Here is a 27,020-nt window from a genome sequence, read left to right on the forward strand (position 1 = left end):
CCCCTCAGCGCCCTCTCCTGCCTGGTTTCAGGGTGGCAGTGAGGTGGGCGGAGGCAGGGGGCTGCTTTGCAACCTCCAGCAACACTCTGGCTCCTGAGCTTCAGGTTCTTCTTCTGAGGCTAAACTGACTGGAAAATCTTCAGCTCCTGACTGTGGCAGCTACCCTGGCCTGCCTGCCCCTGCTAGGCTGTGCCCGATGGGGGTCTTTGTAGCCGCAGCTTTGGGGACACCCTGGGGCCCTCAGAACCTGTATGTAGATTGGACTGCTGCTCCTGACTCTGCACTCTGCCACCAGTAATAGAATTGCACGCCCATACCCTCTGCCATGTGACCTCATGAGCCACCCCACGGAGGGGGTAGAGCCCACACCCTTACCCCACACTCGGAGCTTGGCCGTGTGGTGCTGTGGCCACTGGAGCATTGGCAGACCTGAGGCGGAGGTTTTAAAAGCACTTGCACCTGTGCTGGCCACTGGGAAAGAGCATCCCCTGGTTGGAAGGCCTGAAACCACCACTTGAAGCAGAAACACCCAGCTGATCCTCTGAGCCAGGAGAGAGAAAAGTAGGTGGTTACTCTAGAGGCCAATGAAACGTGGGGCTGTTACACAGCATTGCCACAGCACAGAGCCAACTACTATGCCAGGGGGACATGGGCTTCCCCAACCCTGTCCCCTGCAAGTTGCACAGGGGCTCCCAACCCATCATCCACCGTCCCAGAGGCCTCTATGCCCCTGGCTCCAAGGCAAATAGAGAGACCACCCCCCCCCCCCAAGTGGGGAGATACCCCTGGCTGTGGGCCATATAGAATTGGACCAGTCCCCACATCATGGCTGTGAAACCTTGGATAAGTCACTTCCTCCACCTGAAAGCCACCTGTAGAGTGTGGAGATCATGCCTACCTAGTCAGGCCACAGGCCTGCAGCAGGACAAAGGTGGGTGCCTAGTGCTGGCATTTGGACTCGTCAGGTAGGGGAGGGGCTGGGCCTGCCCTGAGTCTTTGGGATGGGGGGTATCTCCTGCAAGAAAGCTTACTCTCAAATGAAGCCTCACCTTTGGAGGGCATGATTTCAAGTTCAGTGTGGAATCTGTCACTGTAGCCTGAAGAAAAAACATGGAGGTTTATCTCAGTACCAACCCTAAGCCACCCTGTGGGCATAGGCCATACTGCTTGGGCACCTGTATCAGTTAGGAATGCTTTGAGCTTCAAGTAAAATAATATACAGCGAATCAACTGCTTAAACACAAAGGGCTCTGTTTTTCTCACGCAGCAAGTAATCTGGAGGTAGACAGTTGATGGTGGTGGGTTCAATGGCTAGATAATGTCTTTAAGGACCAACACTCCATCTTTCCTCTTGCCCTCCTCACTGTTTGGTGTGGGGTTTTTAAAAAATATGTATGCTTTAATTGATTTCAGAGAGAGGAAGGGAGAGGGAGAGAGAGGTAGAAACAGTAATGATGAGAGAGTCATTGATCGGCTGCCTCCTGCAAGTCCCCAGTAGATCAAGCCCCACAACCTGGGCATGTGCCTTGATCGGGAATCAAACTGTGACCTCCTGGTTCATAGGTCGACGCTCAAGCCCTGAGCCAAGCCAGCTGGATCTCACTGTTTGGTTTTTTAAACCTTAACCTTGTTGCCTCATGGCCACACGATGACTGCTATGGCTCCAACCATTTCATCTTTACATAACCCCATTCAAGGTAAGAAGAGGCTAAGCAAGAACAGGTTTCTTATTATCAGGGAAGAAAATGTCCTGAGAAGCACCCCTTTGTCTCTAGACAGAAATTAGCTGTGGGAGAGGGTAAGAGCAGACATGTTGAAGAAAGGACGGGGATGGTTGTGACAGCCTGAGATGGATCACGGTTCCTCCCCCAGAGTTGGGCATGTTGTTGCCCGAACAGTATCAGGCTCCGACTGGCAAGGCAGAGGAGGAGGGATGCTTCAGAGATCGACAGCAGCAGTGTCGGCTGGAGGGGGGAAGATGGGTCCACAGGGGAGCAGTACCAGGCAGGACCCTTAACTGCAAACCATAGCAGCTGCTCGGTGGCAGACCGTTGCCCTACAGAACCACGAGATAATAGATGGACGTTTTAAGCCGCCCAGTGTGTGGCAGTTCATTGCACAGCAATGGAACCTAACACAGAAGTATCATTCCCATCTTCTTTTTTTAAAATATGTTTTTATTGATTTCAGAGAGAGCGAGAGGGAGATAGAAACATCAATGATGAGAGAGTTGTTGATCAGCTGCCTCCTGTGTGGCCCCTGCTGGGGCTCGAGCCCGAAACCCAGGCATGTGCCCCGACCGGGAATCCAACCACGACCTCCTGGATCATGGGTCAGTGTTCAACCACTGAGCCACACTGGCCAGGCCCTTTTTTTAAATCTCGCTTTTCTTGTTGAGGGACTCTGAGTTCACATAGCCACAACGTGAGTGGTGGGGCTAATATATGCATCCAAGCCCATGCCGTCCCCTCCCATCCGGCCCGTCAGATGAGGCTGGGGTTCTGCCTGTGCCAGCTCGGCAGCATTTCGGCACCGAGGTGGTTGGAGCAGGCTGTAGGCCCCCGTCCCCATCAGCTCCTCTCAGAAGCCCCAGGAGCCCCTGACTCGAGGTCTATCTGCATCCACTCAGCTCAAAACAGCCCCTAGAGCCCTGGAGTCAGGGCATTGGCTCCCAGAGTCTTAGGTGAAAAGATGCCGTCCTCTCTGGGGAGCTCAGCACACCTCACCCACTTGTGTTCAGGCTCCAGGCTGCAGCTTCCCTCTGGAGAAAAGAAGGCAAGCCCTGGAGAGTGACCCAGAGGCGCCTCTGGCAGCTGCAGCTGCTGGGGAAGAGCCCAGTGAGTGTGAGAAGGGGACCGAAGGGCCCAAAGGTAGGAAGAGATCCCTGGGGCAGGGACGGGGCAGGGGCAATCAACCGGCCCGAGGCCCTCTGGCCCTAACAGACTTCACTTCCATGTCCTAACTTCTCTGATCTATGCTCTAAATCAGTTGTTCTACAGGCCAGATCAAAGATGTACTCAATTCCACTGGCACAGGGTTTAAAAAAAATTCCCTATTAAAAGCCAGATTTCCAGCTTCTCCTGGAAAATCATAAATTCTGACCACACAGCATTCATCTTCCCACATGGCAACATAGGCTGGAGTCAAGTGGCTGCTATGCCTTCTGATGGGGGCATGAGCTTTGGAGCGCCAGTCCCCACTACTCTCTATTGCCCTCCTCACCTACCTACCTAGTCCCAGAAGACATCTGAGTTCCAATCCCTTACATCTGACTTGACTCCGTGACGGGCCCCACCCAGTCCTGGGGGACTTTCAGGGAGGGGGCCTAGGCTCTGCAATGTTTGCACGGCTGGGGCGTTAGGACAGACATTCAGGTGCCTCGTCCAGACCTGTTTTTGTGGACAGCTGTTCCCGGTGGCCTGCTTGGGCTGAGTTGGTCGGGATCATACCCCTGACTCCCTGCTGTGAACTAGGGGAATGCGCCGGCCGTTTCCTCTGCCTTCGTGAGCCTGTGGGCTCCCGGGTGCCTAAGGGAGCAGCTGCGTTTGGCCAAAAGAGCAACCAAGAGGCAGAAACGGTCCTGCCTCCTTCCCCGGGCCGCTGCCCAAATCCACGCGGCCCTGTGGGGAGGCCCAGCCCCCCCACCACCTCCAGGGGCCCCTCTGAGAACAGGAATCCAAACCCACTTTGTCTTCGGGCCCCTGGCCTTTAGGAAAGGGCCCTATAACAGACTCGGGCGACACTGCTGCCTCCATTGTGAGCTGAGATGCTGGCGCTGCCACGGAGCAGACAAGAAATGAGGAGGAAACGGGGGAGGGAGGCGGAAAAATTAAATTTTGCGTGATCAGCAAGGTTTCAAACAATCGCTCGCCAACTGAAGTGGGTGCCACGTCTATAAGTCATTCTGTTTTATAGACCATTAGGATCTCCAGAGAGAACCTGCATGGAGACCACTGCTTTTTGTTGAAATTAAAATGTCAGAGAAAAAGAAATAGAACAAAACAGGGAATCTGCAATTAATTACCAGGCCATAAAAATTCAATAATCAGGAGGCAGAGCGGCCGCGGGCCCAGAGGTATCAGAGCCAGCGTAACAAGAATGGAATACATTAATCTTTTCAAATTAGTTTTTTAATCTGACGGGGATATATGGTGACATGCCTCCCCTCCCCGCCCACCCCACCCCCCACCTTCTCGGGCTCCAGACTGAAGCCAGGCCAGAGAGGAGGCTCTGGTGTGAGAAGGGGGCTGCCTGCACCTGGACCCCCCCGACAGGGGAGGGAATGGGGTCTGCAGCCCCGGCTGAGCCCGGGGCCTGCTGGCAGGCTGGCTGGTGGAGGGGACTCAGCAGTGGTGCCAGGATAACCGTTCTTGGGAGTCTGGTTCCAGGGGTGCCCACTGAGCCAGAGCAGCTCATCGGCGTGGCCCGCTCTGGATGGTGGGCAGAGGGTCTGGGGAGCGAGCACGGAGAGGTTGTCTCTCTGACCTTTGGTTCCCGCCTCTGCAAAATGACAATATCACAGCCTCGCAGGGACGCCTGGTGCTCAATAAAAGGCCCCTACTGTTTCCACGTTTACTGTCTCGACTGGCTGCTCAGACAGCAAGAAGCAGGAAGCTCCGCCAGCACACAATTCAGAGCATTTATTTAGCACTTGCTGTGTGCTCAGCCCCAGGGTAGGAGAGACCAGCAGCCTCAGGTCAGAGGAACACGTACAGGGTCGAGGACCAGTTGGGAAGGGGCTACTTCTCGGAGCGAGCAGGTGGCCTGCTTGGTGACAGGGAACTGGGAGGAGCTGGAGAGCCCCGCATGGGCCCACCCAGCACCCAGGTCCAGCCATGGGAAAGCAGGCACCTCCCGCCGCACCTCTGGCCTGGGGGCCGCTGCTGATTGTGGTCAGAGGACGGATCCCACTCCTAGGTCAGATTGGAGCCTCGCCCCAGAACTGGGCCTCCTCCAGTGTAGCCTCCTGGAGGCGCAGGGTTCCTGCTGCCCTGGTCAGTCCCCTGTTGCAAGTTTCTGTCTAGCACAACCTGGTCTTCAGCCTCAGCTAAGTCTCTCTCTCAATGACCCCCTCTCCCCCAACACGCCTGCCTCTGGGCCTTGCTGGCACTGAGCCCCACCTAGGAAGCCCCCAGTGGAGCTCTAGCCAGTGTGGTTACTAAATGGAACTATTAATAACCCATTTTACAGAAGGGGAAATTGTGGAGCTGGGTTACTCATGGGTTCTGTGTGTCCTCCGACTCAGTCTCTGAACCTAGCTTCACTAATACAAACCAGGACAGTTTCTTCCACCTCTCCCAGAGTTTGGCACACAGTAGGTGTTCAACCAATGCTAACTGGACAGTGTCTGTGCAGAACGTCCTGCAAGGGGCCTCACCTGCCCTCTGATCTCTTTCCTCCACAAGATGTCATCACTCCTAGAATCATAACAGCAGCTGGCATTTATTGAGCACCTACTGTGTGCCAGGCTGTGGGATCTGGTGCCATTTGCAATGAGTCTGTGGTCCCCATTTTCACAAAGAAAATAGTCTTAGAGAGACTGACAGGCCCAAGACCTCACACTTGTGTCTATTTGACACCCAGGGTTCTAACTAAGGACATCTCAGAGCCCCATCAACCTGCCCTGCCTCAGAACTCCCCGGTCAACCACTCGTTGTGTACCCCCAAACCAGGTCCTTCAATCCTTCAACCCGATACCCCTGGTCATCTCCCCCAAAGGCCCCGCTGATTCAGTTCCTCTCGGGAACTTTCATTTCTATCCCTTTGTACGCGTTACTGTCCTGCTACACAGACGGCCTACTCACTCCCACGCATGCCCCAGAGGCCTCGGCAGGAAGGGCAGAGAGGAGCAAGAAGGCATCACAACTGTCCTCCGGGACCCAGGCCCCAAGGCCCTAGAGGTCTTGCTCCCGCCGGGCGAAGTTCCGAGCACAGCCACCAGATGGCGCCCGGTTCTCTCGGGCAGGGCTTGCAGTAAGGCTGTGCGGCCGCCAGATGGTGCTCGAGGCCGCAGCTCTGCGGGCAGTGCAGGGGACAAAGCGGAACGAGGAAGGCCCGCGGGTCCGAGCGCAGTCCGGGGAGCCCCCGCGCAAGTGCCTTTGCCACCACCGCCTCCAGCCCGCGCCATGATCCAGCCCTTGCCCCGGCTCTCTGTGCCCGCCGCGCTGGCCCTGGGATCGGCTGCTCTGGGCGCCGCCTTCGCTACGGGCCTTTTCCTGGGTGAGTAGGAGCGAGCTCGCGGCTCCCCCCAGAGATCCCGCTGGCGGGCTGGGCGGGGGCGAAGCCCGTGAACCCCCGGGGCTGGCTGCGGCGCAGGCTCACCCCTGGCGCCCTGGAGCCCCAGGCCCTGACCCAGCACCCTTTCCTGCAGGGAGACGCGCACAGCGATTCCGGAGAGAGAAGCGCCTGCTGCCCCCCGAGGACAGCCCCCTGTGGCAGTATCTGCTGAGCCGCTCCTTGCGGGAGCACCCAGCGCTGCGAAGCCTGCGGCTGGTCAGCGGGGCCGGGGGCGGGAACCGGCGCCCACCCCCGGCCCCACGGATCCACGGATCCACGTGGTGGCGTGACCTTGGGCTGGGCGGGGACCCACTCTGCCCTTCCGTGTGCGCGGCTCCGCCCAGGCGCGGTGGGCGTTCCCTGGGAAGGGCGTTCCCTGGGCGGTGCCCGCAGCCACGCCCACGGAGGGGTTCCCGAACCGAACCGGGGCGGGCTTGGGGGACCAGCAGAGCCGGTGCGACCCTCTCCCCATTACACACACAGCTGACTCTGGAACAGCCGCAGGGGGATTCCATGATGACCTGTGAGCAGGCCCAGCTTCTGGCCAACCTGGCGCGGCTCATTAAGGCCAAGAAGGCGCTGGACCTGGGTAGGGCACGCGGCCGCGATCGCTGGGTGTCTGAGTCACCGGCCACCTCCCCACTGTGCCCTGAGCCTACCCTTGTCCTTGTCTGCAGGCACTTTCACAGGCTACTCAGCCCTGGCATTGGCCCTCGCACTGCCCCCGGCCGGGAGCGTGGTGACCTGCGAGGTGAACCCTGGGCCCCCGGAGCTGGGGCGGCCCCTATGGCGGCAGGTGAGTGTCCCTCTCCAGGTGCCAGGTGCCCGGAGCCCAGCCACTCCTCTCCTCGCTCCGGGAGAAGGGACATGCTGGCTCTGACCCCACTCCTCCCGCAGGCTGAAGAGGAACACAAGATTCACCTTCGGTTGAAGCCCGCCCTGGAAACCCTGGGTGAGCACCGGGGTGGAAAGGGCCTTGGCGCCATTTCCCAAATAGGGCCATCGGGTGCAAGCTAGTGACCAGGTCCTCCGGACGGGCTTGGGGCAATGACAGCCCTCCGCTTCCCAGCCTCACGGTATGCGGCCACAGCGTCCTCGAGGCCGGAGTCCCTGAGTGGTCACAGCACCTGAACTGGCCTGGGCAGGGGCTCCGGCCACCGGGACCGTAGACTCAGCCACATCTGCCCTCTCCCACCCCCACCCCCCGCAAGATGAGCTCCTGGCCGCGGGCGAAGCTGGCACTTTCGACATAGCCGTGGTGGACGCCGACAAGGAGAATTGCACCGCCTACTACGAGCGGTGCCTGCGGCTGCTGCGACCGGGAGGCGTCCTCGCTGTGCTCAGTGTAAGGAAATTCTAGGGGTGAAGGAAAGATCCTGGGGCTGGGAGTCTACCCCCTGGGCTCCTCCCTGTCCCGCCCCCACAGCTCCACCCGGACTCAAGTAAGCTCCTCCCCCAGCGGGTCTGGGGGGGGCCTCTCCCTGCTGATTGTCCCCAGTCCTCGCCCCGCCTCCGGTTCAGGTTCCCCTGAGGCCCCGCCCCCGTGACGCCCCGCCCCCCGCAGGTCCTGTGGCGGGGAGAAGTGTTGCAACCCCAGCCGAGGGACCTGGAAACCCAGTGCGTGAGAAGCTTGAACGAGCGCATCCTGCGGGACGCCAGGGTCCACATCAGCCTTCTGCCCCTGGGCGACGGCCTCACCTTAGCCTTCAAAATCTAAGACTGGCGCCCAGCGATGGCCTCAACGGAAGGGACCTGGGAACCCCAGCTACCGGCCTTGAGTTTTAAACCTGTCAATAAAGTGGATCCTAGACACAACCTTCTGAGCTTCCATAAGGCACTGAAGTGGGTAAGAAGGGAAGGCCCGGCACAGACAACTTCTTGAGCAAAAGGGAGCCTTCAGGTTAGATGTTCACCCCTCCCTGGCCGTCCTGAGGGCCCTGGCACCAGGGCTGTGGCCCAACCACAGGAGCCTCCAGCTGACTAGAGGCTGGATGGATACAGTTTTAAGCACCCTGACCACGTACAATTGGACAGAGGACCCAGCTCCGCAGGTCTGCCTCTACTCCACAGGCTCTGGGGGCTAGGTGCTGGGTAGAGCCCACCTTGGTATCCCCCAGTTCCACATCTCTTCCTAGGAGGGTAAGTGAATGTTCAGTCCCAGCGCGGCTGAGACTACTGGGGAACCCTATCTGGGATCTGAAGGTTAATGCCAGTTCTCTGAACCAGACCACTTAGACCTGAGGACATCAAGGCTGACTGAAGTATATCCTGTCCTCCCCCTTAGGTCCTGAAGGTAAGGGACTGGGTGGGATCACTGGCCAGAGAAGTGTGAAGCAGACGGAACTATAGGTATGGTAACTTTTAACAAGTAACCAGAGGAAGATAGAAAGTTAAGCACCAACATCTATGAGCAGAGGTGGAGAGGGAACCAGGTGCCTTCCTTTTGTTTAAACCTGCCCCAATCCTGTAGGAGGATGTCCATGCCGCAGGTGACAGTCAGGCTCAGGTATTTAAGTGTTCTTTCCACTAACACTGCCTCAGGCAGAAACAGCCTCAGCCCAGAATACAATTAGGTTTTAGTACCACCTGGTTAGGCCTGGATGGTGGAAGGGCACCTGAAGGACGCTAGAAGCAAAGCCACAGGAGCCCACAGGTGGCAACTTTCATAATCCTACAGGTCCTGGCAGTAAACCTATCCTCTCCCCCACTCATAAAAGCACATTAAGATGGACATGGGTGGACAGGTCCAAATTTCTCTACATAGACCTTTGGCAACTCGCTTGTGCCACACTTCACAACATATGGTTGGTTATACCCCAGTCCAGAGTACTGAACCAGGTGAACTCCAGCCACATCATGAGGGCGGGCCACCAGGTAGCTAAGGGGCAGGCGGCCATCCAGGGGACTGCAGGTGTTGCCAGGCGCAGTAACCGGGTTTCCTCCCCGCCCACCACCAGCAGTTTGAGACTGCTGGTCTATTTCATACTTATGTATCCCAAAAGCACAAGAGGTACTTTCACAGGCAGCTTTTCCTGTTTTTCTTACCTAGCAATAGGTCCTGACTCAAATAAATTGGTTCAAATGCCAACTTTCTGCCACCATTAAGTCACGTGTGCCTGATTCACTCAGGCCAGTCCAGCCAGTCCCTTAGGACAGTGAGACCAGGACTCTTTGTGCTAACCCAGACTTCTAATTTCTCATCATGTTCCTAACCAGGAAATTTTCACTTTTTGGGTAGTAAGCCTCAAAGTACATTTTATCTGTTCTTTCTGTGCTTCAGGTCTGTATTGAATTTGTTGAACAAATCTCCCCCTTCTCTAACCTTTGTTCCCATCCTTCAAACTAATCCTCCCATCAAAAAACTTGTTCTTTCCTACTTTTCCAACCAAAATTACCTATTAATTTCTATCATTCTGTCCAAGTCCAGATGAAAGCCAAGGGCCACACAGACTGAAGGCGTTGCCTCTGGTCCCAAACTTGGGCTCAGAGCTTTTCAGTCAGGAAAATGAGTAATGACATCTCACTGGGCCCACAGACTCCCCTCTCAGTCCTTCCGGATCTGGATATGGTCTACACCTTACTTTATTTCCCTACTCCTAGTCTCATCCCAGGGCCTAGTTCGTTTTCCATAGCAATAGCTCGCAGGGGTATGGTATGTGTATATAACTTTTTAGCACCACCCTTCATCACTTACTCTCCAACCCTTCCTGAGAGTAAGTTAACAATGATCCAATGTAATTTTGTACAAACTTAACAGCTGAAGATGTAAAAGGCATAAATCCTTATTTTACTGTGGTCTAAAAAGCTCAGAGTTACTCTAGGGACATTGAGAAGTTTGTGGCACAGGTTTTGGTAAAGAGCAAAATGCTCACTGGAAAAAATTAGCAGCTAGGTAACCAGGGAGATTTGACCCCAGCTAGCAAATTTTTAACTCCGCAAATACTTGGAGTCATTAATTATGTATAGTTGTTTTATTCATAATTTGTCATGTTTTAGGATACCAAAAGTGATTCTAAATGGTTGAATTTAACAAGAAAAATTTAACCTCATCTTAAATCTGCTGATCCATTTCATTCAATGGCAATATTCAATGTTAAAAGGAACATAAAAACAACATGCACACAACTGCACAGTTTTCATAAAGGTCTATTTCATTATTGGTGGGTAGCGCATTTAACAGTTAAATACATTAAATAATGTATAGGTGACTGCACGACTGCAGTATTGGTAACTAGATAGATAACCAATTCAACTAGAAACCAGCTAACAAGTAACTGTCTACATATTTAAAACACAGCTCTTGTTTAGCTCATCCTTTGTTTTGATCACCTTCTTGGAGGGAAAAAAGCCTGCTGGTCACACTGGAAATATATTAAGGCCAAATCTTCTGATATCCACTCTGAGGTTGCTTTCAGCTGGATTAAGCCTCCAACTCCAGGGCAAGCCCCAGTTTGTGGCCACCAGCATTAATGCTCTTCCCATCCACCAGAGCAGACAGTGTAAGCTTCACACCTGTAAACAAAAACAGATAACCAGGACGTGCATGAAACACCTCACGAGAGCCTGCAGTCTTTTTTAATACTCCAGAGCTTGCCTGTCACTTTTCCGCAACCTGTCAGATGACCTACTAGTGCCAGCCACCAGAGGGCACTTGGGAGAATCTGAGATACCAGAGAGAATTCTGTTGGCACCATCCCAGGTTAAGGTATGAAGTCTCAGAGCATAAAATGTTAATAAAGTACAAAGTGCTCTAGAAAATGCAATAATGTTCAACATGCTATCAGAACTATAAGAGACTAAAAGACATCATAATTGAATCCTAGAAAGAAAAAACTACAATAAAGAAACATTCTGGGGACAAGTGGGGAAATCTGAATAGACTAGTACATACTAGATATTATTAATGTTAATTTTCTTAGCTGTGACAATGGTATTGTAGTTATAAAGAAAAATGTCTTGCCCGGCCAGCGTGGTTCAGGGGTTGAATATCAACCTATGATCCAGGAGACCGCAGTTTGATCCCTGGTCAGGGCACATGCCCAGGCTGTGAGCTCAATCCCCAGTGGGGGGATGCAGGAGGCAGCCAACCAATGACTCTCATCATTGATGTTTCTCTCTCCCTCCCTTCCTCTCTCTGAAATCAATAAAGATATATTTTTTTTTAAAAAGTCTTAGGATATGCATGCTAGGGCTGATGTGTCTACATCTCTGTAAAACATACTTTTAAATAATGCATAAGGGCAAGTGAAAGAAGGGAAAGGATTATGTATACAGACATGGAAAGATAAATGGGGTGAATGTGGGGAAAGGCATATGGGTGTTCAAGGCACCGTTCCTTTCTTTAGGTTTCAAAATAGTCAAATTAAAGGTCTGGATGAAAATCCCTATTTGAAGGAGGCAGCAGTCCCAGTGCCTTAGTAGAGCCTTACAATCAAAGTGGTGGTTCAGGAACCAGGGACACTGGCATCACCTAAAAGCTTGTTGGAAAGACAGAACTCCTCATCCCAGACCTGTGAGAACAGCATGTGCATTTTAATAAGGTCCCCAAGGTGATTCATGCACACACTGAAGTTTGAGAAGTAATACTCAAGAAAACACAGCAAGGCTCAAAATACTGTGTAAAGTAAATGAGATTAGAGAGACCAAACAACCAAAGCAACGAGTGAACTTTGGTTGAGGAAATAAAAATGACTGCAAGACATCTCAGGTACAAGTGAGGAAAGTGAACAGAGAATGGACATTAAATAATAAGATGGTATCACTGATCATTTTCTTAGGTGTGATAACAGTATTGAGTTATGCAAACAAGAGAATGTTCTTATTCTGAGGAGACACATGCTTACGCATTTAGGGAAGTTCAGGATAGCTGCAACTTCCAAACAGCCCAGCAAAAAAAGGGGAAGAAATACAAAATTTTAACCAAAAGTAAACACGTGTTCATTGTACTCTTTGGTCAATTTTGCATGATTGAAAGGTTTGCAAAATAAATGAAAACTAATTTCTAAAAGACTATCAGGAAAATCCTACTTTATCAAGAATACTTACCAGGCCTCAGAGTCTGAGTGTAGCCCACTCCAATTAGACTAGAGTTGTTGACTTTTGCCTAAAATAAAATGCAAAAACTATTATGAAAAATTTTTGAAAGGAGACAAAGCCCCTACATGTTTCCCTATCTTGCAATTATAAATTGTCCGGGCTTTTTATTCACATAATAAAACGTAATATTGTTATTAAGCCAAACAAAAAGCAGGTGCCACTTAATTCTTGTCCATTAAACTCCAAGTCAAATTGTCAGGACACAACACTCATCATATCTACTGGAATGTGTCTTCAGACCCCAAATTGTCCACACAGCCCAAGAACCTAAGCACTCTCATGAGAATCATCCCAGCCCTGGCCAGTCTTGCTCAGTGGTTAGAGTGTCTGCCCACGGACTGAAGGGTCCCAAGTTCGATTCCGACCCAGGGAATGTACCTCGGTTGCAGGCTCAACCCCTGGCCAGGCCGGCGCACAAGCAGGAGGCAACCAATCAATGTGTCTCTCTCACATCAATGTCTCTCTCTCCCTCCCCCTTCCACTCTCTCTGAAAAAGCAATGGAAAAAATGTCCTCAGGTGAGGATTAAAAAAATAAAAAGAATCACCTTTGTTGAGTCTAATCTAACAAAAGACACGCCAAAATGTGGTGAGTGGAAGTCCACTCGGCCCACTAGCTGTATGATACAGCCTCAAAGTGTGGGATGTGAAGTTTAAATTTATGACTTTGACACACACAGTACTTTCAAGAGTCATCCTAAAGAGCCAAAACCATCAATGTTCAAAATCTCCAAATGCCAAGTACTTCCTCTAATAAGACTGACTAAATCCTTCAACCTCACATTCTCACACTTCTCATTAATGCCCCTGGGTCTTGGTTGTATGTAACGAGACTGTGTATGGGAAGACATGCCAATGGGGTGTCATTACCCATCCAGTTCCCTGCCTACCTTGCACAATTTTATTATTTTAGGATTTAGTCACAGACCTTCAAGGGCTCAAAGGAACCCTTGAGAGCAAGACATGGTAAGGAGTAGCTCCATTCTCTCCCACTAATATCATTAAGCCACCTCCAGTGCCTAGGTTGCTCTTTGCTCTTCAGCATTTTGAGTGTTATTGTAACACTCAAAACAGTGTTGGAAATGATTTGATGTCTACACTCTTTTACAAAGTGTAACATCAAAACAGCCCAATCCAGAGACAGAAACAATGTAATTATACAGGCAAAGTCACATAAACAGCATTTATATTGAATTGGTACTACAGCCAAGTCCTCATGAGCCACCAATGACCATGTGAGTTGTCTCAAAAAGAAATGTACCATCAGTCTTGTGCCCAACAAATCTAAAAGCCTCAGAAATTGGATTCAAGTTCCTACTACTTTAGAACAGGAGTCAACCATGAAACTGTGATGCAGCATGTAAGCAATGCTTCAGGTGATGCCCGACTGGGGCAACAGCAGTACTACTTAGGTGGGAAATGGTACATTTCCAAATAACCCCTAGGAATCACTCAATGGCACACGGGTCTCAAATTCCCTTCCCATTTTAGCCTGTAAGAGAGTTACATCTTCTGCTGGCCTTCAATCTGTGACAGTGCCAAACATACATCTGAAGAGAGTTAACAATATAGCTACCAGAGAGTAGTGTGCTATGTGAATCCTGCTACAGCGCAATTAGAAACAGAAAAAGGAAAAATAAATGAATCACCGCCTTTCCAATGGGAAAAACATTCTGGGTGTTTCTCATTCTCTCTGATTACAACTGTGCTGCCCAGCCGGGCGTCACTCAGCAGTTGAGCATCGACCTGGGATCCAGGCGATCAGGGTTCAATTCCTGGTCAGGGCACATGCCCGGGTTGCGGGCTCGATCAATGACTCTCTCATCATTGATGTTTCTATCTCTCTCTCTCCCTCTCCTTTCCTCTCTCTGAAGTCAATAAAGCTGTATTTTAAAAAAAAACACAATAAAATAAAAAAAAAAACTGTGCTAAGATAAAACAAGAATGGGGCTAAAACTTAACTGCCTAAATTATTAAAACATTGTCCTCAGGAATGAAGATCACTTTATGTAACAAACAATTCTCATGGAAGGTTTAACTTTCTTTCATTTCCAGTACATTGGGTACAGGCAGTCCCTGACCTGTAAACAACTGACACACAGGAACAGCTGCTGATGTGCCTGAAATTGGAGCCAGCCCCTCTACACCCTGAGATACTGCACTCCCTCCTACTCCAACCTACTATGACTGAAGGAATAAAGAGCCTAAGGACAGGACTAGGGTGGCCATCCAACTCAGCCAACCTGGGATGAGGGGGGAGTCCTTGAGATGCAGGACTTTCAGTGCTAAAGCTAGGAGAGGCCCAGGCAAAGCAGTATGAGCTAGCTGGTCACCCTAGACAGGAAGGAAATCAAAAGACATGCAGTCGTATCCTGGCTCTGCTACTCCCTTCCATCCCTTCCTAGTAGTGGTTTAAGTCCTTTCTCCAAGTTTTGGTTTCTTTAACTGCAAAATGGCATGTACACATCAAATCTGAAGATCTTTTGTAAACCATAAAAAGATCAAGTCAAAGTATCAATTGAAGTACACGCCCCACAGCAGGAATGAGAACTGCCCAGGACCAAAAAACACTGACTTCCCTGGGCTTAGCTGGGGCTCAGCGTTACTATTTATACACTTTTGAGGCTAAACTATGGCGACCTAAATATGAAACTTCTAACGCTGTCTCCATAAAAAAGCAGTATTCAAAGTTCTAATCCCAATCTGTGTGTAAACTGGGGATAGTGTGAACCACAGTTCATATTCTCAACATAATTCAATATACCCAAAGATTAATTCCCACAACCAAAAATCCCATATATTTTAAGCCCATAGTACTCACAGAAATGGAAGCAGTGGGATCCAACTGATATTTAGCTGCAATGCCAAAGCGAGTGCAGTTGGTACCTGAAGTCCAAGCAAGGTTTACTGAAGTGTCAAGATCTTCACATACTTTCTGATAAATTGAGCCTCCAAATTCTGTCCCATCATTGCTATAAGATATTTTAAATTAATAAATCTAGAACAGACAATGTAATATATCTAAGACACTAAGTTGATATTATAGCAGCATTACATTTAAATAAAAGCTATTGCTCACATGGGTCTCTAGTGCTCCACTGAAAACTTTTATTTTAAAAGGTCTTTTCCCAACCTATGTCCAAAAACAAGGATTGATGAAATAAACCCAGCAGAACTACCAGTCACTAACAATAATGTAGAATACATAATGCTATAGGAAAGTGATCAAAATATATTAAGGGGGAAAGGATTATAAAACCATCTTTTCAGTATATATTTTACGTATATACACATATAAAAAGGTGAAACACGAAAACATTAACAATTAACAAAGATTACATACCTACATGGTAGGATTATGGGAAATTTTGGTTTTCTTCCTTATACTTCTACCATTTACCAATGCATTATTTTGTTATAAGGGAGAAAATTCTCTCTCAGTCCTTTTGACATATACACCTACTTTGGGTTAGGTAAAAACACCACAAATTTCAGACAATCCTATCAAATCAGCACCTCACATATCAGGAACAAATAAGCCAAACAAATGCACTGGAAGAATCTGGCAATGTCTTAGCCTCTTCTAAAAATACAAAGCACATCAAGCCTCGTATGAAATGAACATTTACTCTCTCAGCACCAAAAGTCAGACTAATATTTTTAAATGTTCACTTTTGATGGGCACCTAAAAATACCCAAGGATGATCTCTTTATGTTAAGAGAAATCCTTTAGGTTTGACCTAGCTTAACAAGAAATGACAAGAGACATCAATGTCATCCTAAGGTTTACATCATAATATCCCACAAAAGAAATACTCACACATTAGTGTGTAGCTGGAAGTCCCCAGTCCTGTAGCCCACTGCAAAGTTATTCCTTGTCAGCTTTGATTTGGCACTGTCAAAAGTCATCTGGTATCCAGCAAGCCAGCCCTCATAACCAAAAACAGCTGAACCATGGATTGCAGGTCCAGCAAAATCAAAGTCAACATCGCAACCAAGGTTTATACATTCCCTCTTGTAAGAAGACTTGATTTTACCACTTTTCTTTCTGGAAAAAGAACAAACTGACTTAAAACTGATGCCAGTGGGAAAGATTTACATAACTTCTGCACAGAAGTTACACAACAGACTCAGATAAACTGCAGCATAACTGGAGCAAAAAAAGGTAGCAGGATAGTCATAACAGGCAAAATATATATATACAGGTGTTTTGTCTTAAAGGGTGTTTGCTGGTTTCTGTCCTGCAAGAGCTGCATTTAATACCAGTCTCTGCAGATGACACTCATCATGATCTCCGCTACTCAAACTGATAGTCACTGAACCTGGTTTCAAAGAATAATGCAGAAAGGATATTCAAGTAGTATCTGCAAGCATTTTGTGATTATTTCTGGTATGACATTTTTCATCATTTGTGAGCTGATGGCCATTTTATGAAAGACACTGAGAGTCAGAGGAAATCACCACCCAACTAGAAGAATTATCAGGATGTTTCATTAACAAGGATCAAACTGATGCCTTAGTAAGGGCGAAACCAACAGACACACCACCTCAGTATGATTTTCTATTAAACCTGGACATCTTTGCACCTTTTTAAAGTCTCTTGAGCATTTTTAAATAAAAATAAGTTCTGGCTTTAAAAATAATAAAAAAATAAAAAGTATATATAGTTCACAAATTAAAAGACAAAGGCACATGGGGTAACTAGACTGCCACCACCACAAGAAGGCTGCTCTGCATAACTGGAAATCAGTCAGAAAAGCATATTAGAAACATGTTAATTACCTAAGTTAGTGCCACAATGAAAAGAGGCAAATATTTGAAGGCAAGCCAATGACAGCCACCATAGTGTTCATGCTTCAAAGGCAGAAACAAATTTGTCACAAGGCAGCTGGGCAAGCTCTCAAACAGTAAATATGCATCTTTCCTAAGTATAGATAAGAAGAGTGCTTTTGAATTTAAAGCAAATAAAAATGTCCATGCTTACCCCGTGTTTGGTGAAAAAGTTGTATCGAATGTCAGTTTCAAACCTTGACAAATCTGTTGAAAGAAAAAGGAATGTTTGCAGATTTCCTTTCTGAAATACAAAAATAAAATAACTAACACTAAAGCGCATTTTCAAAATGTTACCTGGTCTTCGATTGCAATTTCTGTTCCCAGAGTGTTATCAGTGTTCCATTTCTCTGTGAAAGTCAGACCATACTCACACCATTTATATTTGGTCTCCAAGGTTCCGGTAACTTTACCAGTGTCTGTATTAGATGAACCAGATGTTGAGAATTCCTATTAAGACAATAAATAACTTCATGAACTTTCTCATAAGCATTTAAGAATCCACTGACTACCTTACACACACAAAACCCTAAAACACAGTATCTTTGCTAATCCTTTTTTCTACCTTGATGAATATTCCTACCTACCCTCTACTCCTCGGTATATACAATAGTGAAAAATTAGCCTGTAAATTACTAACTGCTACCTTACTTAGCTGACGTTTCCAACCAATCACAACTTAATCTGTATCTAATTCTCAAGTAAACAAGGAACTGTACACCTTTCAAGGAAACTTCTAAGATGATTTTATTTAGGATTCAAAAATCAGTGTGGGGGAGTGTAGGGGGTGGGGAGAATGTTTTGGCACTGCATCCAATATACCTGATATTGAATAAAACATTAAATAAGTCACTATAGTTATCACAGATCCATTATAATCTAAGCTTATAATAATACTGTATTTATTACAAAATGTTTCCTGGAAGTCCTTAAAGGGAAAGCATACCACTGTAGGAATTCATACCACGAACAAATGATTGTTTTTCTAAATTCTTAGGTAATCCCAATATTGTTTCTGTGAGATAAAAAGGATCTTCACCAGGTTTCATGCCTTTCCAACCATCTTTCACATTCTCATTAAAAAGGAAGAGAAAAAAGTAGGGGGAAGGAATTATAGGAGATTTACTCTACAACTGATTTATCTCATGCAGAATATAAACTATATTATGTACAATAGATGACACCAGTATAAGAAATAATCTATATGTAATCTTATGTTTATAGCAAATATAAATAACTTGTAAATCCCTAATTGCACACCAACTAAAAAGGAAGGTATAATATGAAGGAGGGCTTATCTGAGATTTTAAATCTGCTACAGCTAACCCAGAAATCTAAGAATCTTTCAGAGCTCAGTATACAGGCAGGCAACTGAAATCTTCCAAGATAAAATATTAAAAAGCCCTCTGCAGATTCTGACTCACAATTTGTCTGCTAATAATGGCTTTGGCCACTGGAAAGCCACTTCTAAAGAAGACAGGTGATCTGAACTACTAAGAGAACTTCAACCTGAAATTGTGATACCTGCAGAGGAAACATCAAACACTGTGCAACAGGAGAAAATGCCAATCACCCTTCACTTAGAAAACAGAACATTTGCCTAACTATTGCTCTACAGTGAAATAGAGAAAAGCCTTAGGTCTTGTTCACTATCTCCTGAAATTAAATGTTTTCATTAATAGGAATTTCAAGTCAAAGCTTGGCAGTCAATGTCCATACTAAAAAAACACTAGCCCTAGCAGGTTTGGCTCAGTAGTTAGAGCATCAGCCCATAGACTGAAGGGTCCCAGGTTCGATTTCGGCAAAGGGCACAGCTCGTACTTCGACTGCAGGCTCGATCCCCGTGTCTCTCTCACATTGGATGTTTCTCTCTCCCTCTCCTCTCCCTCCCACTCTCTCTGAAAAGCAATGGGAAAAGAAAATATCCTCAGGTGAGGATTTAAAAAACAACAACACTGGTATGATGTTAGAAAAGAACACTAGCAATCAAGTTAGGAGTCCTGGCATCCATTTGTCGTTTGCTAAATGAAACACTGAGGAAGACACTTAACTTTTCTTGGACTCAGCTTCTTCATCTATTCCCTAAAGGTTTATTAAACTAAAGTGACACTGTGAGAGCTCTGCACATTTTCATGTGCTCTACACAAAAGAAAAGCATTATTAAAACTACACTGAGCGTGTTCTTCTAGCAGATACTTGAATTGGGGAGTATGTATGAGTAGCTACTATTACTCCTGAGTGACACTGATTAATGATTCTTGAGGCCCCACCCCGCCATCCGTCAATCCTTAGATTACGAGCTCAAGACACAAAACCAAGATCACACTGTGGAACCAAAACTGGGCCAGATCACACCACTGGCGGAGCTTAGGCCCTTCACTTCATCACCAGACATTTAGGCTTCTACGTTCTGGGATGGCCTGGACATTTCAGCAGTTCAGGTGAGAAAACAGAACCAGCCATTCATGGGACTTATTTGGGGCCAGGTACTTAGTATAAGATCAGTACCATACTTGTTGAACTATATACAGAGTAAATGGAAACAAAAACATACTATAGTATATATAATCGAGCTCCTATGCAACCTTCATGATCTTAAACCTAATTTCATAAAACTTTCCTTAACCCTGTCCACAATAAGCCTTTCCAACAAAGATTTGACGTATCACACAATCTAGTACTAAATATACTTCTCTAATTTTTCCCCAGTTTAAAGTTTATTTTGTCTCTCCAACCAGCAAATAGGTTTTTTTTTTAAACACAAAGACTGAGTCTTTTACCTTTTTTTTTGGAGGCTTTTTGTGTTTCAATACTTAGCAAGTGTTAATAAGGGGCCTCAGTGGGAACACAAGAAAATAAACCCTAAGAAACTGCTCTGAAACATGTTACATTAAACCAGTAAGTCACTCAACCACACTGAATACTTAGGCTTCCTTTAGGACCAAAGAAACCAACTGACAGGCATGACAAATATAAAAACCCAGAAACCCAAGTCTAAGCATTAAGAAACAACAACAGTTAATTTTAATACCAGTTATATGCACTAAGAAAACTAACAACTACAGCAAGAATTTATCAGAATGACCAATAATATTCAATATGCACACACTATATCCTATACCCCAAACAATCTCAAAAAAATTTAGAGGGAGAAAATATTACACAGAACTAAATTTTACTTTACTCCCTTTGGGGGAATGTTAGGCAGAATCAAGACATCCAATACCAAAATATTAACCTTTTTAAAAATACTCAAATCAAGATTCTGTGAATTCACAAAATACATGTGGAAATCTTCCCCAAGGAGGGCTGCTAGAATATGACGATTATATAAATGATTAGTGCACTCAAATTACGAGTTACTGAATACTTTTATGCCCAGAATTCTTAATGCTTTTAATAGACATTGAAAGAAAGGGTTATGAAAAAGTACAACAGGTTCCCTGCCTTCAAGCTTATTATCTTACTGAGTCCCACATGACCAGTGTATTTACTGAGTTCCTTGTGCAAAGTAATACAGCAAAAGACCACATGAGAAAAGACCAAAGCCTAAATAAATCAAGTTACATGCAAATCCCTTTAAATAAAATTAACTTCTGCCTTTTCTTTACAATAAAACAGGTGGGTAGACACTTTCTGTTTTGAATATTTTATAGGTACGAAATTATATAAAGGCTCATCAGAACTTAGATTTAGGTATCTAACACTCACCACGCCACTGCATGACTTTGTTTTCACGTCCAGTTTCACCAACCCAAAACCTTAGAGAGCAAATTATAACAAAATGATTCTTTTGTATAATAAATGCATACCAATAGTTGACTATACAGTAAAAAAAGAATCAAGAATTCACATATTGGGGGGTGGGGATAAAAACATGTTGAAAAACAATGCTTAAGCAAAATTTTAAATTATTCTATGTAAACTGACATGTAAAGAACAGAACATCTCTGCAGCTTTGCCTAGTGTTTTGTGCTTTGGTGTATTATCTGGAACACACAAAAAGGGCTTTCAAACCACTTTCAAACCTAAAATCAGAGAATGAATTCAAATCTCAGAATAGCCAATAGTTTATTATAATAGACATTTGGAACATTTATCCAAAGGCATTATATCTCCCCCTTGGGGATTAATAGCCTAAACAACGGAGAGAATAATCTAAAGTAGAAAAGGGGGAAGGGGAGGTGTGGACCCAAATCTTTAAGAAAAACAAAACCTTGAGAAAGTCCATAATCTGATAGGAGTCACCTCCAAAAAAGCAAAACATTAATACATAATAACAACAACAGTAATAATTCTAGTCAAACAAGGCCTAAACTACATCTGAAAGAAATGAAAGCACATCTGTTTTTTTCTTAAAGGTAACATCCTTGCACTATAGTTTAAGAATACTGGAGGAAACTGGGATGAAGGGGGATGTGGACTATTACAGAACAATTCTAACAGAAATTTATCTAAAATGTATCCAATAGAAGAATTAATGCAGCAAGATATTTACAATTTGAGAAATGAATAATTTCACTATGCAATCCAAACACATATTTTCACTTCTGATCTAAAAAATATTAAAAGGTCTTACCAAATCCTTTGTTGAAAATATCTCTGGCAGCTTTGCCAAGGTCAGCATATGATGGAGGAATACACATTGCTGGTGGGAAGAAACATTAGTGTTAATGTTCCTGTTCTCCACTTTCTGTCCAAGAATTAGATTATGACCCACTGCTATCTTTGCTATCTTTAAACTCAAACAGTCCAATAAAAAAATAAAAAACAAATAAAAGCAGTTCAATTTGTTGGAATGTTTTTGATACCACCACAAGTTACCATAAAACTGTACTCTATCGATCCATTAGGGAGATATCATCAACAAACGCTTATTTCTAAAATGGATAACCACAGTAAGTGACTATACAAAGTTGGGAAATTCCTTCCAAAAGAAAAACAGACTTTCTACTCCTAAATTTACAGTACCTATAGCATCACCTCCTAGGATGGGACTAGTACAGAGTCAAACCTCAGACAGGGCCCTCTCCCCCAATATACCCCTTAGTATCCTCACTGAGGTCAAAACTACCATTCTGGAGTGGGAAGGGAAAGGTACACAATACTCTGGGAACTTAAAAGTTGGAACTTAGAAGTAATACGTCCATCTATGTTCCATTCAAGTGTCTCCACCTACTAAATATCAAGTGGCACTTTAAACATATTAACATGATGCTGAAGTCCTCAGCCAGGGCCGTCGGGTTTGAGGCCAGCAATCCGAGCCAACGCCAGCTCATTCATTCTACAAAGCGGGTCCACACCCTCAGGAGCACGTGTAACGACCTTGCGCTCTCACGGACGAGTTACTTCCTCTAAAAAAGTGACTGGCCCAATCCTCCAAAAACCGAGTCCTGCAATTATTAACTTTTTGCTTTCGAGTTCCTCCAAGTCCCACCCAAAAGCTAAAGGTGAACGCAGTCACAGACCAACTACCCCGGCCTAGTCCCTTTATCCGAAACCCAACAGCCCAGCCCCTCCTCTGCAGAACCAGGAGGTGAAGGCAGGTGGAGTGGCTACCGAAAAGAGCCAATTCCCAAGTTCTTAAGAGAGATGGAGGGAAAAGAGCTGCGGTTATCTGGTCGACAGGCTCCGACTCCCCGGCGCCCACCGCCCCATCCCGCAGGGTCCCTGCTCTACTTACGCCGCGCGCAGCTCTGACCGTAGGTCGCCATGGCGAGGCCGCGGGAAGAGGTGGTCTGCGGGAAGGACAAGAAGTGCGGTCAGCGGAAGGAAGAAGGGGGTAAAGGGGCCAGGAGGGGTTCTCAGGCCGCGAGGGGCGCGAGGCCGCGGGGCAGCGCGGCCATCTTAGGGACCCAGAGCCGACCACAGTCCCGCTCGGGCCTCCCGTTTGGCCGCCGGGGCCTAGGCCCCCAGGCCCGAGTGAGGCGGTCGCGGCGATACCTAGTGGTCTCCTGATGGGGGGCCGTCGCCGCCGCTCCGCTCGCAGCTGAGGCCGCTCGGCTCGCTGGGTGTCGGGCTGCGGCTGCCGCGGCTGGAGGGCGAACTGAAGGAGACACCGTTCCGCCCGCCGCAACCCAGTCCACCCCCGGCCAGGACCCAGCCGCCCTCCCCGGGGCTGTCTACCGCGCCTGTCCCCACAGCGCCGCCCGCTGCCCGCTCCCACCTGCTCCGGAACGGCCGCGGAGACCAACGGCACCCCCGCCCCCTGGCTGGGCCGCCTCGGCCCGACGGCGGGGGCCGGAGAGGCAGGAGCTGCGGGACCCGCGGTCAGGCAGCGACGAGGGCAGCCCCCGACGCGAGGGGGCGGGGAACGGCGGGTGTAACGCGGCCGGCACCGCGCGGGCGGAGGCCCCGCGCGCGCTCGTCAGGGGCGGGGCGGGGCGCCAGGCGGGTGCCCGCGCGGGGCTGGGCGCGGCCGCACACCCTCCGGGTCACGTACACCTCCCCGACTGCCTTCCCGGGCTGAGGTTCCCGAGCCCCGCGCACAGCCCCCGGCTAGGGCATCGGCAGGGAGTCAGCTGAGCGTTTTCCCCGTGTGCCCTGAGCAAGAGCAACGTGCGCTCCTGAAACACAGGCTCTCCAGGCTCGGGGGAAGCGAGCGGGCGCCGGGCACCACCTGCAGCCCCTCGCGCCCTCCCTTCCTCCGTCCGCCCCCCAAGGCGGTGTAAGTGCCATTGCCGGGCGGGGCCCCGCCTGAGAGGCCCCTGGGGCCGCCCCTCCCTGAACAAACTCGGGCTCGGCTCGGGCTGCCCCGCCCCTTTCCCTGGCTTTCGCTCGAGGGATCCCCTTCCGCCGCCTCCGCGGGGTGTGGCGCCGGGACTGGGCGCACCTGGGCGGAGCGGGGCTGCCCGGCCGAGGCACGCCCGCCGCCGAGTTCGGGAGTCACGCCGACCAGGCGGGAGACGCTGCGCGCGGGCTCCTGGGCGTGCGGTCGAGAGCGGGAGCTAATGCGCCTCCTAACGAGAGACACGGAGTCACCGAGGCTCCGGACTCAGTCGCCAGTCTCAGCGATTTATCCCCTCCGGACCCCGGTTTTCTCATCTAATAAAATGGCAGGTTTAAAAGAAATGAAGTGGCGTTTTTTTATTTTTTATTATTGACAGTATTACAGTTGTCCCCCATTTCCCCTCCTTTGTCCCCGAGATGTTTTGTGTGTTTTAAATATATATATATATATATCTCAGAGAGAGGACGGGAGAGGGGGAGAGGGAAACGCCAATGAGGAGAGCCCCTGGCCGGCTGCCTCCCGCACGCCCCCTGCTGGGGACCCAGCCGGCACCCCGGGCGGGGGCCGGACCCCGAATCTCCGGGATGGAGGGTCTGCGCTCAGCGGCGGAGCCACGCCCGCCGGGCCACGAGGTGGTTTTTCACAGCCGCTCGGCCACAGTCTGTGAAAGCATTTCCCCCTCCCCTCCCCTCCCCTCCGCCCTGGAAGCCACCGCTGCTCAGCCACCGCCCCGGTTCCCCGCCTCCTAAGCCCTGGGAGGCGTCCGCAGCCCAGCCCGGGTACAGCCGCCGCGGGCGCGTCCGCCGGGAGCCAGCGCCGCCAGCGCCCCCGCCCGGTCACGGCGGGCACTGTTCGTGCAGAGGGCTAGGAGCGGAGTAGTCTTTGCCCTCAGCGTTCAGGCGCCACAGGCACCAGTTAGTTCTGTCCTTAAGCTCGGGCAGGCCGGTCTGCAGCCAGCCTGGCCGGGCTGGGAGCAGGTCTGCCCGGGCCTGAGCTTGATGCTCTTGTGAGGCCGACGGCAGAGATTAACATCGCATCCCAACTGCAGCGTAACACGCCAGCCCCCAGAAAAACCTAGGCTCCCCTCAGTCGCCTCCATTACCTGCACGTGGCTTATTCGCATTGTGAACCACGGTTGTCCCCCTGATCCATGGTTTCACTTCCCATGGTTTCAGTGACCCGTGGTCAAGTTCCATCCGAAAATATTAAATGGCAAGTCCTAAGGAATACACAATTCATGCTTTAAATTGTGTGCTGTTCTAAGGAGCATGAAGTCTCGCCCCCTTCTCCCTCCCTCCCACCCTGCTGTGAATCATCTCTTTGTCCTGTCTGTCCATGCTTAGGCGCCATCCTGGCTATCCGACTGTCACTGTATAGCAGTGCTGGTCCCTTATTTTACTTGATGACCCCAAAGCACAAGAGTAGTGATGCTGGCGACTCGGTTATGCCAAAGAGAATCCGTAGAGCCTGTGTATGTCTAGGGGAAAAACACAGTATGTATGGGGTTCATCGCTTTCCGCGGCTTCAGGCATCCACAGGGGGTCTTAGAACTTATCCCCTGTGGATAAGGGGTGTGGACGGAAAAGGGGCTCTATGGGAAGTAACCTCATGGTGATCTGATCATAAATTCCTTCCTGGGCAGATCATGGTGGGTGCTCACACCTCAGGCATGTAACTTCCCTAGGAAAAGGTTTATCTTTGCTTAACGAGCTTTGTCCATTGTTCTTGCACGTCTAGGTTAACACCCCTGTGAAATGCCAGGATGCCCCTTACGAGAAGTGACCACCCTCCAGAGAGCACATCACCTTGTTACCTCTCCTGTAATCACCCCCGCCTTGCTTTCTCCCACCTCCATGTAATCTTCCTTAAATTTCAATGCCTAGAAGAGACTGCAAAACTGTTCCTCTCCAGAGCATTTGAGATCTTGCTTCCTGGCAACTGTTATCAGTTTTTGCTCAAATGAACTCATAAAAATTCTCTACAGGTTTGGATGTTCTTAGGTCAACAGGGGGACTACAGTCTCCGTAGCATTTTTAATCCCCAGAGAATTTCACTTTGCCACAGAACACTGATCTGCGGCTTCACCCTGTACAAACCCAAGGAATGTACAAAATTCCTAAAACCAGAAGAAGAATCATGGCAATTTATTTCAAAATTGGATTCAGTAAATACATATATATGAGTAGTTTTATCCAAAGCCCTTTAGACCAAAGCAGCATTACTTCTGTCACACACAGGGGAAGCCGAGTCCACTCAGATGCAGTGCATGCTCTCAAGGCACTTACAGTCAAGTGTGTGTGGTGTCAAGAACTGGGAAGGGCCCAAGATTTTACCCTACTTGCATGCTAGCAAGTTAGCCTGCCATAGTTTCACAGGTTCGTGGATTCTAGCAGAAGATGTGAGACTGGAAGTTCAGTCACAAAGGACTTTATTACTTGTGGCACAGCAGAGGCCATAAGCTGCATGTTCAGATCGGCTCCTCTTGCCCTCTGTGTTCCACAGGGTGATGCAGACCAAACTACGACTTGGAGAAAGAGAGTAGTATACTAGCAGGGAGTAAAATCTGCCCTCTGCCCTAGTGGGAGACACTACCTCTAACTTCTAAGACAGTTTGAGATCAAAATTGTCGCAAGACCTGCAGAAACACCTAGGAGAATTGTCCAACAAAGGATGGGGAATTCAGGAGTTGCCAGCACAATGCTAAATGTAAGCACACAGGGCTGTGGGCACAGTCAGAATGAGGAAACCCTCGGACTGATGTTTGAAAGTATGACCTGGATGGAAAGGCAGAATTCTAGAAAAAGTCATGTGCAAAGCCATGCCAGGGCTTTAAGTGGCAAGAATCATTTGGAAACCACAAATAATCAAGCTGGAAAAACCTATAGCAAAAGTTGAGAGATTAGTGTAAAGAATCCTGAAGGTCCTGAAAGTAGCAAGTGAGGAGGAGCCTGGGGTGGCTAGGAGCAGCATTTTTTTTTTCTTTTGTTTTTTTTTGCTTGTTTTTTGTTTAGGGTTTTGTTTTTTGTGGGGTTTTTTCGAGCAACATTTTTAACTTGAGCGACTGGGGAGACAAATTTCCACTCATTGTGG

The 27,020-nt window shown here is 48.4% G+C and overlaps 3 protein-coding genes across 4 annotated transcripts in view; 1 reads left to right on the forward strand and 2 right to left on the reverse strand.

Annotated features, from left to right (window-relative positions):
* Window positions 1–27,020, reverse strand: part of ADK (adenosine kinase) — an 888,023-nt gene that overhangs the window by 105,505 nt on the left and 755,498 nt on the right. The window lies entirely within an intron of this gene.
* COMTD1 (catechol-O-methyltransferase domain containing 1) lies at window positions 6,039–8,091 on the forward strand. Its single transcript, XM_081157500.1, has 7 exons — window positions 6,039–6,219; window positions 6,371–6,492; window positions 6,760–6,865; window positions 6,954–7,072; window positions 7,174–7,228; window positions 7,488–7,621; window positions 7,841–8,091. Exons 1-7 carry the CDS (start codon window positions 6,126–6,128, stop codon window positions 7,991–7,993), a joined length of 783 nt encoding a protein of 260 aa, XP_081013626.1. The 5' UTR covers window positions 6,039–6,125; the 3' UTR covers window positions 7,994–8,091.
* On the reverse strand, window positions 10,407–23,495 carry VDAC2 (voltage dependent anion channel 2). Of its 2 annotated transcripts, none has more exons than XM_081157499.1 (10): window positions 23,367–23,495; window positions 22,884–22,938; window positions 21,780–21,848; window positions 20,912–20,961; window positions 17,498–17,650; window positions 17,355–17,407; window positions 16,191–16,418; window positions 15,192–15,342; window positions 12,322–12,379; window positions 10,407–10,788 (listed from the first exon to the last, which is right to left on the reverse strand). In XM_081157499.1, the coding sequence occupies exons 2-10, from the start codon at window positions 22,912–22,914 to the stop codon at window positions 10,697–10,699; spliced, it is 885 nt and encodes a 294-aa protein (XP_081013625.1). In that variant the 5' UTR covers window positions 22,915–22,938; window positions 23,367–23,495; the 3' UTR covers window positions 10,407–10,696. The 2 variants fall into 2 exon arrangements, with proteins under 2 accessions (XP_081013625.1, XP_081013624.1); XM_081157498.1 differs by lacking the exon at window positions 23,367–23,495 and adding an exon at window positions 23,144–23,311.

Source organism: Miniopterus schreibersii, assembly GCF_964146895.1.
Source record: "Miniopterus schreibersii genome assembly, chromosome: 14".
Classification (NCBI taxonomy): Eukaryota; Metazoa; Chordata; class Mammalia; order Chiroptera; family Miniopteridae; genus Miniopterus; species Miniopterus schreibersii.

Bases quoted from the DNA above. Each gene is read 5' to 3' on its own strand.
- COMTD1 (XM_081157500.1), top strand. From the start codon at position 6,126: ATGATCCAGCCCTTGCCCCGGCTCTCTGTGCCCGCCGCGCTGGCCCTG. The intron at 6,493-6,759 runs GTCAGCGGGGCC...TTACACACACAG, and splicing joins CGCTGCGAAGCCTGCGGCTG to CTGACTCTGGAACAGCCGCA. The intron at 7,622-7,840 runs GTAAGGAAATTC...CGCCCCCCGCAG, and splicing joins GCGTCCTCGCTGTGCTCAGT to GTCCTGTGGCGGGGAGAAGT.
- VDAC2 (XM_081157499.1), bottom strand. From the start codon at position 22,914: ATGGCGACCTACGGTCAGAGCTGCGCGCGGC. The intron at 17,651-20,911 runs GTGAGTGTTAGA...TTGTCTTAATAG, and splicing joins CAAAGTCATGCAGTGGCGTG to GAATTCTCAACATCTGGTTC. The intron at 15,343-16,190 runs GTGAGTATTTCT...AATATCTTATAG, and splicing joins TTCCAGCTACACACTAATGT to CAATGATGGGACAGAATTTG.